Consider the following 19023-nt stretch of genomic DNA (forward strand, 5'->3'; position numbering starts at 1 on the left):
GCAGCTACCCAAAATCAATCTTTTTGGACAATAACCTTTCTGCATGGAGAATTTAAAGCTATGAGCAAGAGGAAGAAAAATGTCTCTTGATGTGTGTAGTACACAATGCAGATGACTCAATGTCAGGGTTACAAAGGAAAAACCTTTGCCTTACTATCACATGTATTTCCTTAATACTCCAGAGCAAGGCAAAGCCATCACCTCCCCTGCACAGCCAAGAGCCGCAGGAAAAGAGAGCAGTGATGGAAGCAAAGAGAATCACGCTGGCTTAGTGGCATTACAGGCTGGATATACCCAAATCTCCTCTGTACAGAGTTAGACACAGTCGAGATAAAACTGCACTGACACCCACATGCAGAGCTCTACACTGGATTCTGGAAGAATCACATGCAGTGCAACATGGACACGGCCACCGCCAAGGCCACTGGTACCAAACTTCCAGCAGTGTCTGATCCTGCAGATCAGTCTGGCTGCTCTAATGTGGTCATAAAACTGTTTGGAAGTAAATAATTTTAAGAATAACAGACTCTGAAGGTCCAGTCATCTGCCTCCTCCATCAAAATTAGCATCTACCAGAAACAAGTTATAGGAGAGCCTTGAGGTCTTGTGCCTTTTTGTCTGCCACCCTCAGGAGACAAACTGGGCCTTCCTGCTTCAAGGCCATTCTGTACATTTCAGGCCCTCCCCACACTCTGCCATATCAGATGCAGTGGTTAAACATTTTATACTTCTCTGGAGTTCTTCTTTCAAATACTTTATGAGATAGAAACTTGCATCATTGCTCAGCCCCTTTTTGAGTGCTGCCTGGAACTACAGTGGGTAAAATAATCTCCTGTTGTTCAAGCCTAGATACTGGCTCACTACCATGGATGTACCAAATGCAAACTATATTAGCTGCAAACTAAATCACATACTCATTAGTTCAGCACTGGAGAACTGCTATAAACATTCAGCTGCTCCACCATACGATCATGCACATAATGCAATAAATCCTTGTTAAATGCATTTGCCTATGCAGTGAGAGAACACACACTTTAAAAGCAACTGGACTCCATTGACAAAGTGGGTTCAATTACAGTGAGTTTTGGTACTTTATGTAGACCTCAGAACACCACATCTTGGACCAGAGAAACAAGAGCAGCCAAAACCTGGGGCAAGAATAAAACACATTTGCACCTGTGTAATCCACTCAATTCAACAAAGTTATGAGGGTAAGGTTCAGGGCTGCTATTTTAACCCTTTGGCCAAAGCAAGTGTAAAACTGCACCACTCTCCAGCATCCTCTGTACCTCTACAAAATTCCCATTTTACTTCTTCCAGTGAGTCAGTACAGTAACAGACACACCACCTCCTCACCAGTATTTTCACAGACCCGTTTTTATACTCAGGGGCATTGGGGTAGTCTGTGAAAACACAGAAGCTGTCTTGGGTATAATTCAGAGCAGGAAACAAGCTCAGGTGAATCATTTAGATGAGGCTCTGAAGTCAGATGTTTACAGATGAATACAGCTCTCTCCTGGTGACTTCTCATAACTCATCTTTTAGGAGGAGGAAAGCTTTATCAACATCCTTTGAAAGCTCCACAATGCAGACATCAATCTAGCAAATTGTTTGAAAGTAGGCATAGCTCTTCCCACTCCCTGAATCACCAGCTGCACTCAACTCAGGAATTTGAGGGATGAGAACTCTCTGTCAGTTTCTTTTGCTAAGCAGAGCAGAGCATAACCCCCCTCGACAGCACTGCTACACCCAGAGAACACCAAAGGTGTGAAGGCCAACTGCTGACCACCTTTCCACCTCAGCCACCTTGGGTCTCCACTGATTTGAATCTGCTACTTATCTCAGAAGGGAATATTGACCACGGGAGAGCAATGCAGTTCTTTTCCCCTTGAACCATAAGGAGAAGGTTAATTGGCCAAGGCAGTATTTCTGATTGCAGCATTTTTGCTGTGCTCGTAAGGCACATTTTCATAAGGAACATCAGCAAGTGATTATTTCCTCCAGCCCACATTCTCTGGCCTTTAGGTTATATATTCCAAAACACTTCCAAACCAACACAACTACTACAATGATATAAGATAGTTCCAGAACAATCTTATCATGGAGCAGCTGTAAAAGTGCACCTGGAAGGACACTCCTACTCCAGCTGCAGGCAGGTTTGAGTGACCCACCACAGCAATCAGCAACAGCTGACTGATGTCAAAAGCATCCATTGTAGTCACAGGTCGCTGGTCTGCAACCAGCCAGACATGAACAGGATGTAGGGATGGTTCTGCAGAGCATGTCTGGCTGCACCCAGAACAAGTCAACAATCTGAACACTGAAAAGGAATTCAAATCCAGCCTTTCTCAAAGTGGAGCTCTGGTGATGTAGAAAGGAGCAGAAATGCAAGATCAGAAGTTGTGGACTGAATTCTCCAACAGCACCCATGCTCCAACAGCCTGGTGACCTGCTGTTGGATACAGGCAAGTGAGAGCTAATCATGTGCAGGGAGCTGAACTGCTTCCCATCAAAAATAACATGAATCTGCTGCTACTTCAAGGACAGGCTTATTAATATGTTACCCTCAGAGCAGGTGCTTTACATCATTACCATGACATGCAAGGGCTTTAAAGGACCAACATGCAATAGAATTTGCATTTTAATTTTACAGTGTTTTGCGTGAATCCTGGCTGAAAGCCTCATACAATTCCTTAAATAACTATTGTTCAAACAGAACTTTAGTAAAGGAAAAATATTAGGGGAAAAAGGAAAAGGCAAATCTAATTTTCAACCCTATTTCATGCCTGTATTTTAAAAGACAATGTAAACTAGCAAAACTCTCAGCAACACCAAAGTAGAATAATTTTTAAATTCTCTCTGTGCAACTCAGACTGGTGAAGCTATTGTTGTTATTGACAATGCAGTGCAGCAAATATTGGTGAAATTACTATTTTCCATATTCTCACATAAAGACTTTTTTAAGCATCTGCACAGAACTTGAATATTCAATACTGGACACTTGACAGTGGCAGAATTTACACTGTATGAGACAATGCTGAGTACACCTCTACTTGTACAAACCAAAGCAGGCTCCGAGTCAGTCATTCCCAAACCACCTTCCTTACAAGAGCACACCTGCTTCAGCTGCCAGGATGAACAACTCCTTTAAGCTCTGCATAGTAAAGCTAACAAATTAACTGATATGGATTTGTGCTGAGAACAGAAGAATTCTGCCACCATTTATGGAAAGGTGAAAAACCTCATAACTGGGATTTAACTTCTGACTCCTTCAGAAACCAAATCTGAGCCTTTCTGTTGGCTACTGGAGATCTGAGTCAGCTGCTCATGTTCGAAAGTACAAAGTTTTGCCTTAACAGAAAAGCTACAAGTTGCCAAATGACATTTCTTGACTGAATTACAAACCAGGAAAACTACAATATGTGGTTTCAAAAACTGGGGACAAGCAGCAGGGCTCAACAAGGCCCAGCTCCAGGAGCCCAGCGGAGGTGCCTCGTTTGAGAGCTTCCCAATTTAATCAATCCAGGCTTCTCCCAAAGGCAACACCTACATCACTACACTTACAAGTGCAGGTATGAGTACTTTGCTCAGATTCAGAAACACCATGCTTCATTCACAATGAGATCTCAAGGCAGCCACTTTAAACTTGCAAAACAGCTGAAACAGCACCCCCCCAATTTAAACACATTTGAGATGTGATGAGGCAACAGGAGATAACTGTGATGCTGAATTCCAACCCTTTCCCCAGCATGAAGTAAATACAGTGTTTTCTTATCTATCAGGTAAGAAAGATGCATGCGATTTTCAAAAAAAAGGGAGTTTGGATCACAAGTTGCAAAAACCAACATTAAGGACTTCAGGCTCTAGACTTTAAAAGTCATATTAACAATAAGATACTCAATTATTTGAACATCACCTTGATGACATGTCTATTCCATTTAACTTCTCTCCCAACTGTGACAAGACTTATCTGTCCACGTTAATCCCTTTCTAAAATAAACCAGAGGTTTATCCACAATACTGTTTTTCTTCTTTTATAGTGTTCCAATTAGATACCAAAAGAAAATAAATCAAAAAATGGTTTGTTCATTAGGATTAGGCAATATTTTAGTTCCATTAGAAATTAAAGTCTAGGCAGTTAGTGGAGACCAGACACCATAAAAAGGCCACAGCAAGGGCTACAATAAACCAGCCACCAGGGTCACAGCATGGCAGAGACTTACCCAGAGCCTCAGCTGTCAGGCAGGTGCGCATGGTGAGAAATTGCAGGACACAAAATTGACACAGAAAGGAAAATAAAAAAAGTCAAACTGGTATTCCAGCATTCCTAGAATTTAGACATTATCATCAGCGCCAAGACAAGAGTGAGCAGTTTGGACTAGACTATTTTGACTTCTTCCGTTGCTGATAAAGACAAACGCATTAGTTTTGCATCCTGGTGAGCTGTCGCAAATTAAACCCCTGGTTATTAACCATACAGTTTTACTTTAAGAGACTTAAACCAGTTTAGACTCCTCAGTGAGAACACGTTAACCCGTGCTTCAGAAAAAGTGCACAACACAGACAACCAGACCCTGGTCAAGTGGCACAAAGCTCATTCCCTTGAAGGGAAGAGGGAACTCAAACCTGCAGAACTCTAGGCGGGTGCTGTATGAGTAACCACAGCACTTTTTGATGTCCTCTGCTGCAATTACATTAATAGATTGTTAATTAAATGAAAAGCTAATTGCTGATGCAATGTGGAAGAACATCAAAAAGATTAACTATGATACGTGTGTTTTAATTAAAAAAATTTATGTAATAAAGTTTTGTAATAAAACTGGCTTGCTGTCAAAAAGAGGGGAACTACCAAGAGGCCTTCAAAACTCAAGGAATGAAAGTGAATCGAAGAAATGTCTTCAGTCACCAAGTTACCAACATGTCTTCACTGCATTTTTATTAAGGAAAGCTTGCATTATAAACTTGCAGGGAAAAAAACCCCAAAACGCACCAAAAGAGCCCTGCAGGCATCATGGCCTCATCCACACAGGATTCTTTCCCTGCAACAGATAAGGATAATTTGCTCATTAGCTTTCCTCCTTCTGAGCTGTATCTTATTGACTCAACAGAGCTTTGGCTCTCACTTCAGTCACTGTGCCACACTTGATCAATTTAGAGGAATGAGGCTCCCTCCTGGGGGAGGAAGGCTCTGGCCAGGGATTCTCCCTCTCCAGCCTGCCACTATAGATGGGGAAAGTGCCACGTACAGAAAGAGTGCAAAGTGCTTGAATGAGAAGGTCAGCACTTGCTTTAAGAACTGAGACATTCTTCAGTTATAATTACATTGAAGAGCTTTATGCTTTTTAATTTAGAGTCACGGGGTTTGCATGACCATCCTTGAGAGCAGTAATACAATATTACAAAGACCAGAGGATAACACAAAAATAGCTAAAAAGGCTCTAAAACACAAAGAGGTCATATCTTTGCTAACCAGGAGGAGGAAGAAAATGCACTTTTGGCAGTATTACAGTAAATTAATAATCATGTTCTACAGTAAAATAAAAATCATGTTCTATTATCTCAATTTCATTAGAATCACAGAACACTTTCCAAAACTGCTGCATACTCAAAAGGAGAAAATGTCAGTTTGGTTACTCAACATTGATGGGACACAAGAAGAAATGTTGTACTGAATGTTAATGGAACTGCAGAAATTTCTACACATGTCTGACAGATAAAACTCAGTTTTCATATTAACATGTGTTATATTATTGGGAGCGTTACATTCAACAACTTCTTACATATCCACTTGGATTTAAACATTTTCCTCAAAGCTCACCCAGTGTCACATGAAGAACCTGAAAATGAAACCTACCAGTCATGTTATTATATGCAGAAGGGAAACCTGTCTATTTTTTCATTAATAGCCAAGCTGAAATACAGAAAATAGACCAAACGTGCACTCTGGATTTTATACATACATTTAGATATATTTTAATTTAGTCACTTGATCCTTTTTTCTTCAAGAATCATGCACTTTGTTAACCTTGCCAAATGGTTACGTGCAGAGCCACAGCTGCTGACTCTCTCCTGATTCAAGATAGCAACAACAGCTTCTAGCAGCTATGGATCCATGTATGAGGCCCTGACTCAGCAGAAACCTAAACATGGAATTTATTTTAAGTATATGCATAATAATTCTGCTGAGTCAGGTTAGCTGGGCTGACTTCTGATGGCCAATGTTTGCCTAAAGACAAAGAGAAATTTAGAAGGTGTCTGCAATCCCATGCACTACACAACTTCATCTGTTCAGCAAGAGATAAGTTTCAGTGCTGGGGTGGGCAACAAGCCCTAGGGGCCTGTTCCACATGGGAACAAGGGTGTAAGGAGAATGATGAACCTTGAAGATCACCATGACACCTTCAGGGACTGCATGGATCTGGGAGGTGCACCAGGATCTTATTTAAGACTACACAGATTTAGCTTCAGGTGGATTTTTTTTTTGGATATTTAAAGACAACAAATAGAGTGAAAATTTTCTCTGTGAGGTCTTTTGAAATGTAAGACCTTCATTTCACAGTCGTGTCACTTTACTAAAAATACCCTAGCAAACTTCCAAAAAGGACCCTGGACTTCCTTTTGTTTTGTTTGGAAAGCTTGGTGTTTTCCCCATCACTTCAAGCTTTGGAAACACCGTTATTCAATTAACATACTCCGCAAACGTAATTTCTAATACATGATCTTAAATTCCCAGCCTGAACTTTCAACTGGGCCACATGGTACAAGAACAAACAGACCACACACAAGCCACGGAAGAGGCAAACCCCCGTGTATTTGGCCCCTCAGACCAAGGTGGGGAGCCCAGCCTGCAGCACTCTTGCCAGGACAAGCCACGCAGCCCACAACCCTCCTTCCTAAATGTCCTCAGGATGCAGACAAGGAGCAAGGAGCTGCTGTGCATGCTGCAGCATCAGCTGTGAGATACAGCCTCTGCAGCCCAACATGTCAGGGCCAGGGGACACCACTTCCATGACACAAATGAGGAAAGTGGAGGGTTGTATTTGTTTCCTTCTGCCCAAAACAGAAGAAAAGCACTTTCCTGTAAGGTCAGATGGGAAATAGCAGAATAAGCCTAAAGGACCTTTTTAGTAGCATGCACAGTATTGAAGCAAATCCAGAATTTAGCAAACATCCTGTTTGCCCACAGATAATCATAAAGTTATTTCAAAAGTATTCTTACAAGAGCTAGGAAGGGGATGAATTGGTTGTTTTAGAGTTCCCATAGGTGAGTCAGTAACTTTACAGAAAAATCAAAGGGACAGGTCCTGATTGAAGAAGAACAGAACAAAAAAAGTATGTCTGAAAAACAGAGAAACAGGAGAGTTGAAGACACAGGAAGACATTCATGCACTCAGCCACATGCCTGCCAGCACAGTTGTCCCATAGTTCAAACCTCATTTGTGTCCTAAAGCAGAATCACTTCTGCAGCTTTATCATGATTTTTTTATTCCGCAGTAGCAGCAAGAACAACATACTTCACCTCACAGGACACTGAACAGATCTGTCAAGATGGGTACATACAAAAACATTTTCACAACAACATTTGACACTGCAGTCAGACCAAAGCTTTATTTCTTCAAGACAGGGATCAAAACAACAAAGAGGGGAAAAGGCATCTGCTCCTGTTTTTTCCTTCTACATTTAAGTGTTGTAGATAACTTGCAAGAAGGCAGGGAGACCCTCCTCCCACCTCCTGTCCACTCGTGCTGGGGCCAACAGCTTTGGGCATTCACATGCACAGCCATATGAGCGAAGGCCTCCCTGCATCTCTCCTCCCCAGTGGACATGAGAACAACTCTCAGCTCCTCAAAAATACTGCAGCTCCTGCTTTTCCCTGTACTGGCTACCTGTGAGACCTCAGCTCTTCCACCTGCCCCATACACTCAAACCCCTCCTGACTCCTATTGGTTTTGTGATCTGGACCAAACACCATGAGTCTGACAGCAATTCCAAGGGGGACAGCACAGAAATAAAGCACCTTCACCACAACTCCAAAAGAATATCCTAACAGCAAAATTAAGCAAGGGAATTACATAAAAAAAAAAAAAAAAAGAAACAAAACGTCAACTACATTATGACTGCTGTAATGATGGCAAAATGAGGCCTGTTCCACTCCTTGCTCAAGGATGTTTAATCCCGAAGGAGGACAAAACACCAGTTTCCTGACTCTCATCATGAGACTTGGCTCATATTTGAGGAGGGGGTATGAAACTAGAAAATCCAAGGACCAAGTCTGCTTGCTTTAACCACTGCTGACAGATGCAGGTGGCATCTGCAGTATGAGAACAGCGGGTTCGTTTTTTTCCAGCAGCTTTTAAGTACTTCTCCTTCCTCTTCACACTTTACAGAAAATGATGTCTCCTCCTTCAATACTGCAGACTGATTTACTGAACACTCAGAAGCAGAATAAAGAGGAGAGGGAGCCAGACAGCTGTCAATCCATAGAAACATGCTAAAAAATGGCTCGTTCTTCACAGATCCCAGACATCTACCCAAACCATTCCATGCTTTTTTCGCAGTGCTCACCTTCCCTGCACTGATGGGTTGTCTGTACCACACAAGGACAAGAAATAAGACTAGAAAAGGTGGGGAGACAGGAGGAGACATGGAAGGAATATCACAAACTCTCTAAACCTGTTGGTCTCAAGTCAGACATTTCATCACACAAAACGAGAAACATATTTATGCATTACCCAAAAATAAAATCTTATCTCAAAAAGTCATGTTCCCCTAATGATCACCATTCTGATTTTGAACACTAAACTGACAGACACACAGAACCTACTGAGCTAAGCTCCCTCTTGCTGGCTTTCATCTCTTCTCATCTCTTATCTAAAGTCAGCTAAAATTCAAGAGCAGTTTTCCAGTCATGTCGCTTTCTACCAGTGTAATTATTGACTCACCTATTAGGAGGGAAAGTTAGACAGCTCACCTGTTCTGGGTAACACTTATACAATTTCAAAATGTCAAGAAACTCCCCACCCCAGCGTTTATTTTGCTTGTCCCTGGGTTCAGTTTTTAGGCAGGAGGGGAAGGACAAGTTGCAACCTGCAGACTGAGAGCTGCTCAAACACTTCTGACCCAGCTGGGAAGAGCCCAGCGCAGGAAAGGGAACCAGGAAGTCTTTTGTACAAGCTCCCTATCATTCCAAAGCCTGGTGGGGTTTGCACATGGCCAAGTAAAACTCTTAGTGATGGCAAAGCTGCAGCTAGCAGTGCCGCATGTTTCCATCAAAACAGTGATGAAACCCCTGTGACAAGGTGGTGGTGGGAGAGCAACAGAGCTGCCAAAAGAAACAAACTGCCTTTCAGGAAAAGTCCCTTTCTCTTCTCACTCATCTTTAGTTTTCTATGATTGCCAAGTGCTCTCCCGCCCAGTAACAACCCATGCTTCTTCTCACACTCTGATCAATAAGGTAAGGTGTAGAAGATTACAGGCTGTTAAAAAAAAAGAAAAAAGAAGAAAAGTGGCAAAAAGGGAGAACAGTGAGAAATGTTAATAGTTAGGGAACATTTACATAATGGCTTTTTTAATATTATTCCAAAAGATTCTAGAAAATTTCACAAGTATCTGCACAAGTCATGTTAAGAGTGTCAATGTTCCTAAAAAGAAAAAGTTAGCAGTAAGGGCTCTATTTTAAAACATGATTGACTTTGCACAAACAGTTTTAAGGCTTTTGTGTAAGAACATTAGAGGCAGCTTCAGAACATGATTTAAATGACACATAGTAATTGTATCCTGGTACCCAAGTACGTACCAGGAATACATTAGAGTGGCAGAATTATTGCAGTAGAAAGTCCTATCACTGTTCAGTCTCTGTCAATGAGCACAGCTCAGAAGCTTGTTAACAGTAGAGTATGAAGCAAGTTACCTTTCTTTGCTTTCTTCTGTAGCTTCAGTGTATCAGACGATTTCTTTTTTATCTCTTGGCGGGCTTTTTTGTATTCTAAAAAAGACACAATCTCTATTATCAATATAATCAATTTCAGAATTAATGTTTTTCACAGAAAAGGCTACATTTAAAGACGTTAGACTACAAACTTTCAGAGAACAGCTACTGTTAAACAAAGCAGCTTAGAACTCACATTTTGTAAAGCCTATACATTTGGCTTAATGCAACATTTTAGGGTGTGAGCACATTCACATACTAAAATCTTTCCCAAATAAACAAAGCCTTTACAGAAATAACAACTGAGAACACAGTACAAAATCAGAGTGCTTTTCATTTCAAAGACTCATCCACTCTCAGGAATGGAAAACAGAGATGACAGGTTTCTCGAAACATCTGTGTTCAAAAAACAAGTATCCAGAAATGGCAAGGCTGAGAATATCCTGTGATCCCTCTCCAGCATGAGCGTCAGGCAGAGGAAGAGGGTGCTAAAACTCTGCCCAAGGAAGGGTCACATTGCCAGATCCTTCTGATGAAGTGGAGCACACTGCACTTGTCCTCATTTTCAGATGAGGTACAAATCCCAGGAGAATTAAAATCCCAGGACAAAATATTCAACTTCTAGTGCAGGAACACTAAAGGTACCAGATATGAAAACTCGTACTTAAAAAAAAAAGATAAAAGGCATGTATGCATGTATATACATATACACGTACACTTTAACAAAGGAGGTCAGTGTTACTACTTTTCTGTAGATGGAAAAACAGAAGCAGATTGATGGCAGGCACAGGAGCTGTACCGAGGCCAACTGCACTCCCAACACCCAAGTCTGCCCAGCAAACTCTAAATCTCACTGCCACTTTGGCCTGGGTCACCCCTACCTGCATGACCCCATGTGATTCCCCTCCCCTGCTCACTACATGCTTAACACTCTCTGCAGCACAAGGCAGGAAGTTTTTCAAGAGCTGCTGATTCAACTGCTTCTATCTGACCCCAGTAATAATGGGGGAAGAAGGAAATCCTCTTTTGGAGGTCAAGCCCACTCCTTCCCATCAGTTCTCACCCTCCCCAATATAAATTATGCTGCTGCTGCTTCTTTCAGATGTAACAAAAGTCTGAAATTTTCAAGGGTCAGTCAGTGGCAAACTGCAATCTGCTTTCAGTACCTGTGCTAGAAGGCCACCATTCCCAGTACAAATTTTACAAAGCCAAAGGCATCTACCAACATGCACCTGCTGTGCAAGACTTGGCTGCCTGATGCTCATTCCCCCGGGAAAGCCTCTGGAGCCATCATCACCACTGCAGCCCTGGGCATCCCATGTCCAACATCAGAGCTCTCCCGTTCCCCAGGTGCACTTTCTATATGGCATCAGGCATAAAATAACGATGCTCAATGTTTTACAGGGCTGTGCAGTCTCTGGAGGATGCTATGGCTGAGGCATAACATGATCTTACAAGCTGCTTTTAAATGACACCCCAGGGCTCTGCAGGGATACATGTGGCATCTCCAATCCTCAGCACATACAGGCAGAGTGGGCTAACAGAGTTAGACCCAGTCACTGCTTACCAGTCTAGAAAAACAACCCATCCCCAGGAGTCCTGCAAACTAAACCTTCAAAATGCATATGGGAAGGGTTAACACTTTGTTAAGCATTTTGGGAGAGGAGTGTTCTAAAAGAGAAAAACTGCTATACATATTTAAGCATGTCATTCAGTTCCCCAGTACAAACATAAAAAGAGGAAGAAAAACTGATATTACAATCTTACTCCTATTAAAGAATTCTTCCTCCGTAACTACCTTTTGCATGGTCTTTATCCAGCTGATTGGCCACTTTCTTCCACTCTTCCATCTGTTCTTGAAGTGGGTTTATCAGACAGTCAATTAAAGCACTAATTTTGTTGAAAAAACACAAAGAGCAATCAAATCCTGCAGATGCCCCTATTCTTACAGAGAGAGCCAAGGTCAATATTGGAGTATTTTTACTTTTTGCTGTGACAGCTACCAGTGTCATAATGTAAATATCAGAACATAAAACTGTTTACACTAGAGAAAGCAAAAGAAAGAAGTAGATTTAAAAAAAAAATCAAAAATCCACATCACAAGATAACCAGAATTACAGAAGGTCAGGACACTGAGGAACAGAGCGTAAAGCAAAGGAGTGACCCGAAACAATTCAGTGTAAACAGATCCTACTCAACCATCACACAATTTAAATGGATACTCTGGAGACCAGAAAGGTTCATGCAGCCATGGAGATTATAAACTTAAATAGCACATGTATGTACACAAGAAGACAGAGCAGTTGTACAAGAGAACAAAATCCTGCCCACTGATGTGCCTCACCTCACATTGGTGGAGTCCATGATACAGAACCAGTAATGCTCCACTAATTAATGAGACTGGGATCAAACCATTTAAACAGCTAATTCTGTGGTAACTGGAGACTAAAATTGTCTCCTCACAACCAATTTCATAAATAATTTTACTTTAAAATAATCACAGAATTATAACAGAATGTTTTGGATTGGAAGGGACCTTAAAGGTCATCTGGTTCCAGCCACCTTGCCGTGGTCAAGAATATCTTCCACTAGACCAGGCCGCGTATAGCCCCATCCAACCTGGCTTTGAAAACTTCCGAGGATGGGGGAAAAAGGGAAAAAACAAAGCAGGACATCAGGCAAGTGGTGAAGCATAGTTTCTGTTCCCCAAAGGTCAAATATAACTTTCAGGTCTGATTAAAAAAGGCATACATGCAAACTACTACTTACTACATAAGTAGGTTGTTTTTGTACAGCTCAGGTTTCACATGAGTTAATTCTCTCTCATTACCTCTACAGTCTAACTTCAATTTCAAAAACAGGATGTGAGAATTTGCATTTTGTATACTGCTCTGCTAAAGGTTTTTCTCTGAGCTGCAAGCTATTTGGGCTGTGCAGTAAGCTGAGGAAGCAGCACAACGCTGCTGCTGCTGCTGCTGCTTGTTTAAAACTTAAGAGACAAAGCTTAAAGGCCTGAAACAAAGACAGGTCAGTTGGTCACATCAGCAGCCGCCTGCTCAGCACTGAGCAACAGGAACTGACAGTGAGAATCTGCAGCATTTAGAGGTGATTTGAGGTGAACTGGCCCAGCCCCATGAATGTGCAGTGAAACCCTGCATGGTCACAGCACTGAACATGCTGCAGGGAGAAAACAACTCCTGCTCTCAGTGACATGGGCAGAAGCAACCAGAGAAGACAATGCTGGTGAACAGCTTTAGATGCTCCCTAGAAGCACATGAAGGAGGAACCTCCAGTGCTGGCCCAGGTACGGAGCCACTCACCTTGAGAACTGCCGGAGTTTGGACTCTATACTTCTGTGCCTCATACACATTCTGGTGAGAGCAGACCCAATCTCTCTGGTACCACCTGAAAAACAAAAAGGCAGGTGAGACCACTGATGAGATTCCTGCCTGTGGTGTAGAGGCATAACAACCAGGATGGAGGTGCCAAGTCTTCCACAGCAACTGTAAAACAAAGTAACTGTAGAATCAACCAGACTATTAACAGGGCAGATCTAAGTGGTATCTGTCGTCCCAGGAAGAGACTAATTCCTGCTCACCTGGAGACCAGAATCAAGCAACCAAACATGATTAAAAAGACAGTTCTTCCAGGCAGCTTTCTGTGCCATGAGGCCCAAGCCTGTGGCAGAAGACTTGAAAGAAAAGGGGTTGAGATGTCAAAAGCCAAGCAGCACAGCTGTCAAGGGAGCGGGCATTATTTCCACACCTAGGGGATTCGATGCAACTTTCCCATCCCCAGATTCTTTAGGCCCAATGCCTCAAACGCGTTTTGCTGCTCCAGGGCCGGGCCCGGCGTGCTCCCGGCATCGCCAGCAGGTGGCGCCGTTCGCCGCCACCACGGCCCGTCCCAGGGCGGCACAAACCCCCCGCTCCCCCCGGGCTCTCCCTCCTCACAACACACATCCCTTCCTTCCCCGCTTCAATCAGCAATACCAGCTCCCATCAGCCTATTAAATTTCCATATAAGTTGGTTTCGGTTAGCGTTAGTTTTGGTACTTGCTTAGTTCCCATTGGCAAATTAAATCTACTATTTCAGGATACAAACATCAACCTTCTTACGAAGCGTTTCCAAACTGTATTTGATTATTAAAATAACCTTAGACTTGTATCATAGAGCAAAATCTTCCCTAGGCTTTAAAAATAGCATTGCTCAAGTAGGAAAAAAAAAAATCTTCCTAAGAAACTGTAATATTTTGATTTTTTAAACATGGAAACAAGTCACCATCTTCCTGCATTCCTGCAGAATTAAGTCCTGTGCCCACGAAATGGCTCTGGAACAAAGACACCAAATAACTGGAACAAATTGTGGCTATTTGGTATTGTTCAAAAAGATAAACAGAAAGTCCTTTGTCACTTGCCTGATTACTCATGTTTTTATAAGGAGCTTTTGAAATAATATTATTTGGTAACATCAAAGAGCTGTAGACTCATTGCATACAGGTGGGAAAAGCACACAGACTCCAGGCTGGGTCTGGACCCATCTCTTCTGGCGATGCTGCACTTGCACAAGCTGAGACTGACTCCAGTAACTCAAAAAGCAGTACAGAAGATGGGGAGAGGTGTAACAGAGAGAAAGCAAGTGGAGAAAGGACAACATCCACAAGAAAGAGTGGATCTCTGTCCCAAAACATGGACATTTTTCTCTGGATCCACTGCCAAATAAAAGCAATTTTATTTCAGAGCCTAATGTGGCACAACTGCAATGGCAGAGAAGAACAAATGAACCAAAAATTTCCCTGGCTACCAGCAGAGCAATTCTGAATCAAGTTTAGGGAAAAGGTAGGTTTTTCAGGTTGAAAACTCACTGAAATGCTGGAATATTAAGGACCATCAATGGTTAAGTGACACTGCTTTCCTAAGTCTGTTATATGAAAAAAGGAAGGGTCGTATCAGAACAGTAAGAAGGAAATAAGGCACCATGTGTTTGGGGAGACTAGGAAATAAGGGTCAGTTACTATTAATATTAAATTCCAAGGTAACAGATTTTTACCTGAAACACAACCAACCAAAGTATAAACATATCCCCTCAACACATAATACAGATGGACGGGCAAGGTCAGCAGAACAGCCAAACAAAGTTCAGAGAAAAAAAAAACAAAATGACAAGCCACAACAGAATAAATTAAGCCTGGAATAAAGACACTTTCTCATGGAAAAAAACCAAATGCAACTGGTTGGTGATGAGTGGGCTACTGGTTCTTCCCACCTTTTGAAACCTCATGTTATCCGTAGTTTACAAGAATATCAAAGGATGAGGTGTTTATTTTGTTCTGCGAATGAAGACTACTCTAATGAAGTCAAGGTAAAAGGAAAACAAATGGTTTTGAGAAATTTTTGATGTCCCTTCTGGAAACAAGGTATTGCAAAAGATGGGTTTAGGATTCTGCTCAGGAAGAAGAAGGAGGGGTGCTGCTGAAAACTTTGGGAGGGCTGAGCCAGCACCTCTGCTTGGTCAGCATGGACCCAGGGAGGGATGCAGGGAGTGGGTTGAGGCTGGCAAGGCTCACCAGACTGAACAAAGGGCAGTGTCAGCGCATCTTCTCCCACACCTGAATCCCACTGCTTCTCCTCAATGTATGAAAGACTCCAACAGCACTGGAGTTAAAGAGAGCTTTACTTCCCTGTTGCCAACTATATTAACAGTCAAGAATACAAATGCTTCCTGAGAAAGAAAAAAAAAAATACAAGCCTCTCACCACCCCCTGATTTATTGAGCTGGAGGACCATGGCCATCACCAATGCATTCAGCTGTTCTTCCAGGAACACCCGCAGTGTAAAGGGTTTATCTCAGCTTTCGGCAGGTTATTGTAAAGGCTGGTTCCCACCAGCAGAACTGCACTGATGCTCCTGTTTCCAAAGGGTTGGGTTCAGCTGGCTACACAAACTGGCAGAAGGGAATCATTTTGTACCACTGCAGTGGTTTGAAAATATCCAAATGTAACAAGGGATGGTAATTCGGATTTCTTTTATCCAATCTCAGCTGCAGCGAACACGACCAACATATGTTTTATATAAATTACAGTTTGATGAGTGGTTTACTCACAGCCGGAGCGGGCGGCCAACACGTGCGCTCTGCACACAGAGATGGACCTTACAAGCAGCATTAATGTGTGTGCAAGTCCTGGTACTGGCTATGCACCTGAGTAATCAAAATCTAGTAAAAAGTTTATTGCAGTGAATGCCACAGTCATACAAAACCTGCTTCAGCTTCCAAATTAATTTATGGTTTATCTTTTCAAAAACCTGCTCTGTAAGTGACCAATTGCCTACTGACTCAAAGACAGAGCCATGAGCCAGGTAGGCAGAAGATCAGTGGAGATAGTTTCTTTTTCAGTGCTATCAACCCACAGATGTGGTGGCAAAAAGAGCATCTGACAGAGAACATGCTGAATGCACTGTCCCTCTCCACACTTCACTTACAAGCAGGTCCCTGGAAAAAATCCCTGACATGCTACAGCAGCTGTAATTTCCCAAACAGAAATACTGAGGCCCAACTAGCAAACTTTTCACCAAACCATAAGTATGTTGGGTGGGTGACCTGGGCTCCATTCACTGCCCTACAGTTATGCAAGTCAAACTGCTGTGCCTTGGGCTCTCAGTTTATAAAATGAGGCCGTGAATTATCTGCTTCTCTGACACACTATAATAACTCATCCATTAAGGGAAACAATGCCTGGGAACAGTTTAAAGTAATACTTTGAAACTGGAGACGAGAGGTGTATTCACCAGAATTCCCACTCAGAGAAAGTGGCTTAACAAAATGCTCCTGTTGAATTTGATTAGAAAGTGGGTGATAACATCAGCCTTATTTCTCGTAAGTAAAAGGCAACTCTGCAAGGCAAAATGTGCCTTTACTCTCACCTTCCCTGCTTTTCCCTTTCCTGCCTAAGCCTGTAAAAGACCACAAACTTTCTTCATGTGAGATAATTAAACAGAAGTCTGTGGACCATGACACTACAATGAGTCCACTATAAAGGCATAAATGATTTCTTTTGATGCTTGCTTGTCATTCAGCATCACAGAGAGACAACAGGGAGAGACTGTAGGAAAGAGACTCAATTGTTTTATGGGAGTCATGATGTTTGTATTTAGTGATGATCATATATCAAGGAAATGATTATTTGATGAAATGTGCAGCTGTACAACTGCATGGCCCTATATACTCAAAACAACTCACTACAATCAACCTCGTATCTTCCTTTTCTCAGTTCACTGTTGAGCAACCCCAGCAGGCTCAGAAGATGCTGCCTTTCAGGAAGTGCCTTTAAGGTTCCAACTTATTAACAAGCTCGTATTTTATCTTCAAGGACATAGTTCAAATGTGCAAGCCACTTTCCTCTTTCTCAAAAGGGAGAGAATGATGAAAAATGAGTGTAATATTTTTGTAATTTCAAAGTTATCAGAACAGGCTTCAAGCAGGAGCAGAATGGAGGCTGGATTATTAAATGAAGTTCTGAACATGGAGGCTATGACAAACGACTAACAGTAGGACATTTTAAGTTAATGGCCATTACTCAACCCTTATCCAAATTCATGCTGCTAGAAGAGCAAGCAGTTTCCATCACTGATTACCTGGGGCACGGACCTTGGTCTTGCCAAACTTTTTATGTGGATGTCTCCATGAAACTCAAGGATGATGGGATCAGTTCCAGGGTGTTACAGCAGACAGAGAAAAAAGGACAGATTTGCTTAGAAGTGACTAGCACAGGTATTACTACTGGGACAGAAACCTAAAAGTGGAGCTATGGCAGCTCTCTATGTTCAGGGTGTCAACAGTCTCCAGGTAAAGCTTGTAAGTTGGAAAAACACATCAAAAACTGCAGACAACAGACAAATGTTTTTCAGCATCCACCAGGCAGGAAAAGAGAACAGGACACCCTTACTCCTACAGCTGCTGTGAGCCTTTCTGAGCAGCACTTGGTAAAGTCTCTGAAAGCTGCTGCTCAAAACCAGAGAAAAAAATTCCTGAGGTTTTTTTTTTTTTTTAGATTTAATTTAGACATCTTTCAGTGAAGACTGGATCAACAAATGCAGATTCAAGGCCAAACTCACCTATGAATTTTGGATTAACCAAATTTAATAAAACAGCTCTGGCAGGCCATTGTCATATACCTCACCTCTGCAGTTGTCATCATTGCAAAGGAACAGATTGCTTGTAATGTTTGATCAGGTGCCCTTTTGGGCAAATTACTTAGAAAACACATTCACAGAGGCCTGCTATGAAGTTTTCTGTCCCATTTGCCAGAGCCCTCCACAGTCCAGCTGAGAGGAAAATGCAGTGGGTGGTTTATTTTCTCATTTGCAGAAGAAACTAGCATTTGTTTCTGGATGGAACTAGCAGGATCTCAAATTGCATTTTCACTGAACTTAGATGATGAAGGAGTTGAGGAGAAGAGTGGCAGTGGCAGCTAGTTAAAGCAGCAAAGAAGCCAAAGGAAGAGGAGACCTTAGACACCCCTAGCCCACAGCCTGCCCTGGCAACCACCAGCTTTCAGAAGTCCTTGGAACAGACTATGACCATGTTCCAGTCAGTTTGTTAAAGAATATGCAAGAAAGCTCTTGTGACTTCCTCTGATCTTGCTTATTCCTTCAGTGAGCAGCATTTTTGCTTACTTTAGCTGTTCTTCTAGTTTAGCACTGGGCAAAATCCTCACCCCATGGGAGTCAACACGAGCATTGCCATTAAAGCAACAGGGTCAGAAATTAACCCGTGCACACAGAGGTCTCTACACAGCCCATGCAATGTATAAATTCAGTCATGAACCAGTCCTGCTATGATCTCTGGACAGTTTGGGTTTAGTCAGCCTTCAGTGCATGAATGCAAAGTTCACCTGTGGCCCTCTGATTTGAAAGAGGATGTCACACACAGGTGGATAAAAGCGTTTTAATGTTTAAGTTATCACAGGATGCATCGGTTCATTCTGAGAACCTAAGTCTGTCATTAATTCATGAACTTGTAAAGAGACACAAAATGCATCACTGAACCACAATCCTGTCAGAGAGCAGCCAAAGTCCAGGCAGAAGTCTTTCCCAGGA

General features: G+C 42.2%; 1 protein-coding gene across 21 annotated transcripts in view; it reads right to left on the reverse strand.

The window, feature by feature from the left end:
• MTSS1 (MTSS I-BAR domain containing 1) overlaps window positions 1–19023 on the reverse strand; it is a 126425-nt gene that overhangs the window by 21513 nt on the left and 85889 nt on the right. For 13 of the 21 annotated variants that reach the window (XM_039550242.1, XM_039550234.1, XM_039550233.1 and 10 more), the window contains 4 exons: window positions 13249–13333; window positions 11727–11818; window positions 9911–9985; window positions 4224–4235 (listed from right to left, as the gene is read on the reverse strand). In XM_039550242.1, coding sequence (XP_039406176.1) covers window positions 4224–4235; window positions 9911–9985; window positions 11727–11818; window positions 13249–13333 — 264 coding nt within the window. The remainder of the gene's footprint in view (window positions 1–4223; window positions 4236–9910; window positions 9986–11726; window positions 11819–13248; window positions 13334–19023) is intronic. The other 8 variants (XM_039550241.1, XM_039550251.1, XM_039550236.1 and 5 more) reach the window with 1 other exon arrangement.

The sequence above is a fragment of the Corvus cornix genome, chromosome 2 (genome assembly GCF_000738735.6).
Source record: "Corvus cornix cornix isolate S_Up_H32 chromosome 2, ASM73873v5, whole genome shotgun sequence".
Taxonomy (NCBI): domain Eukaryota; kingdom Metazoa; phylum Chordata; class Aves; order Passeriformes; family Corvidae; genus Corvus; species Corvus cornix.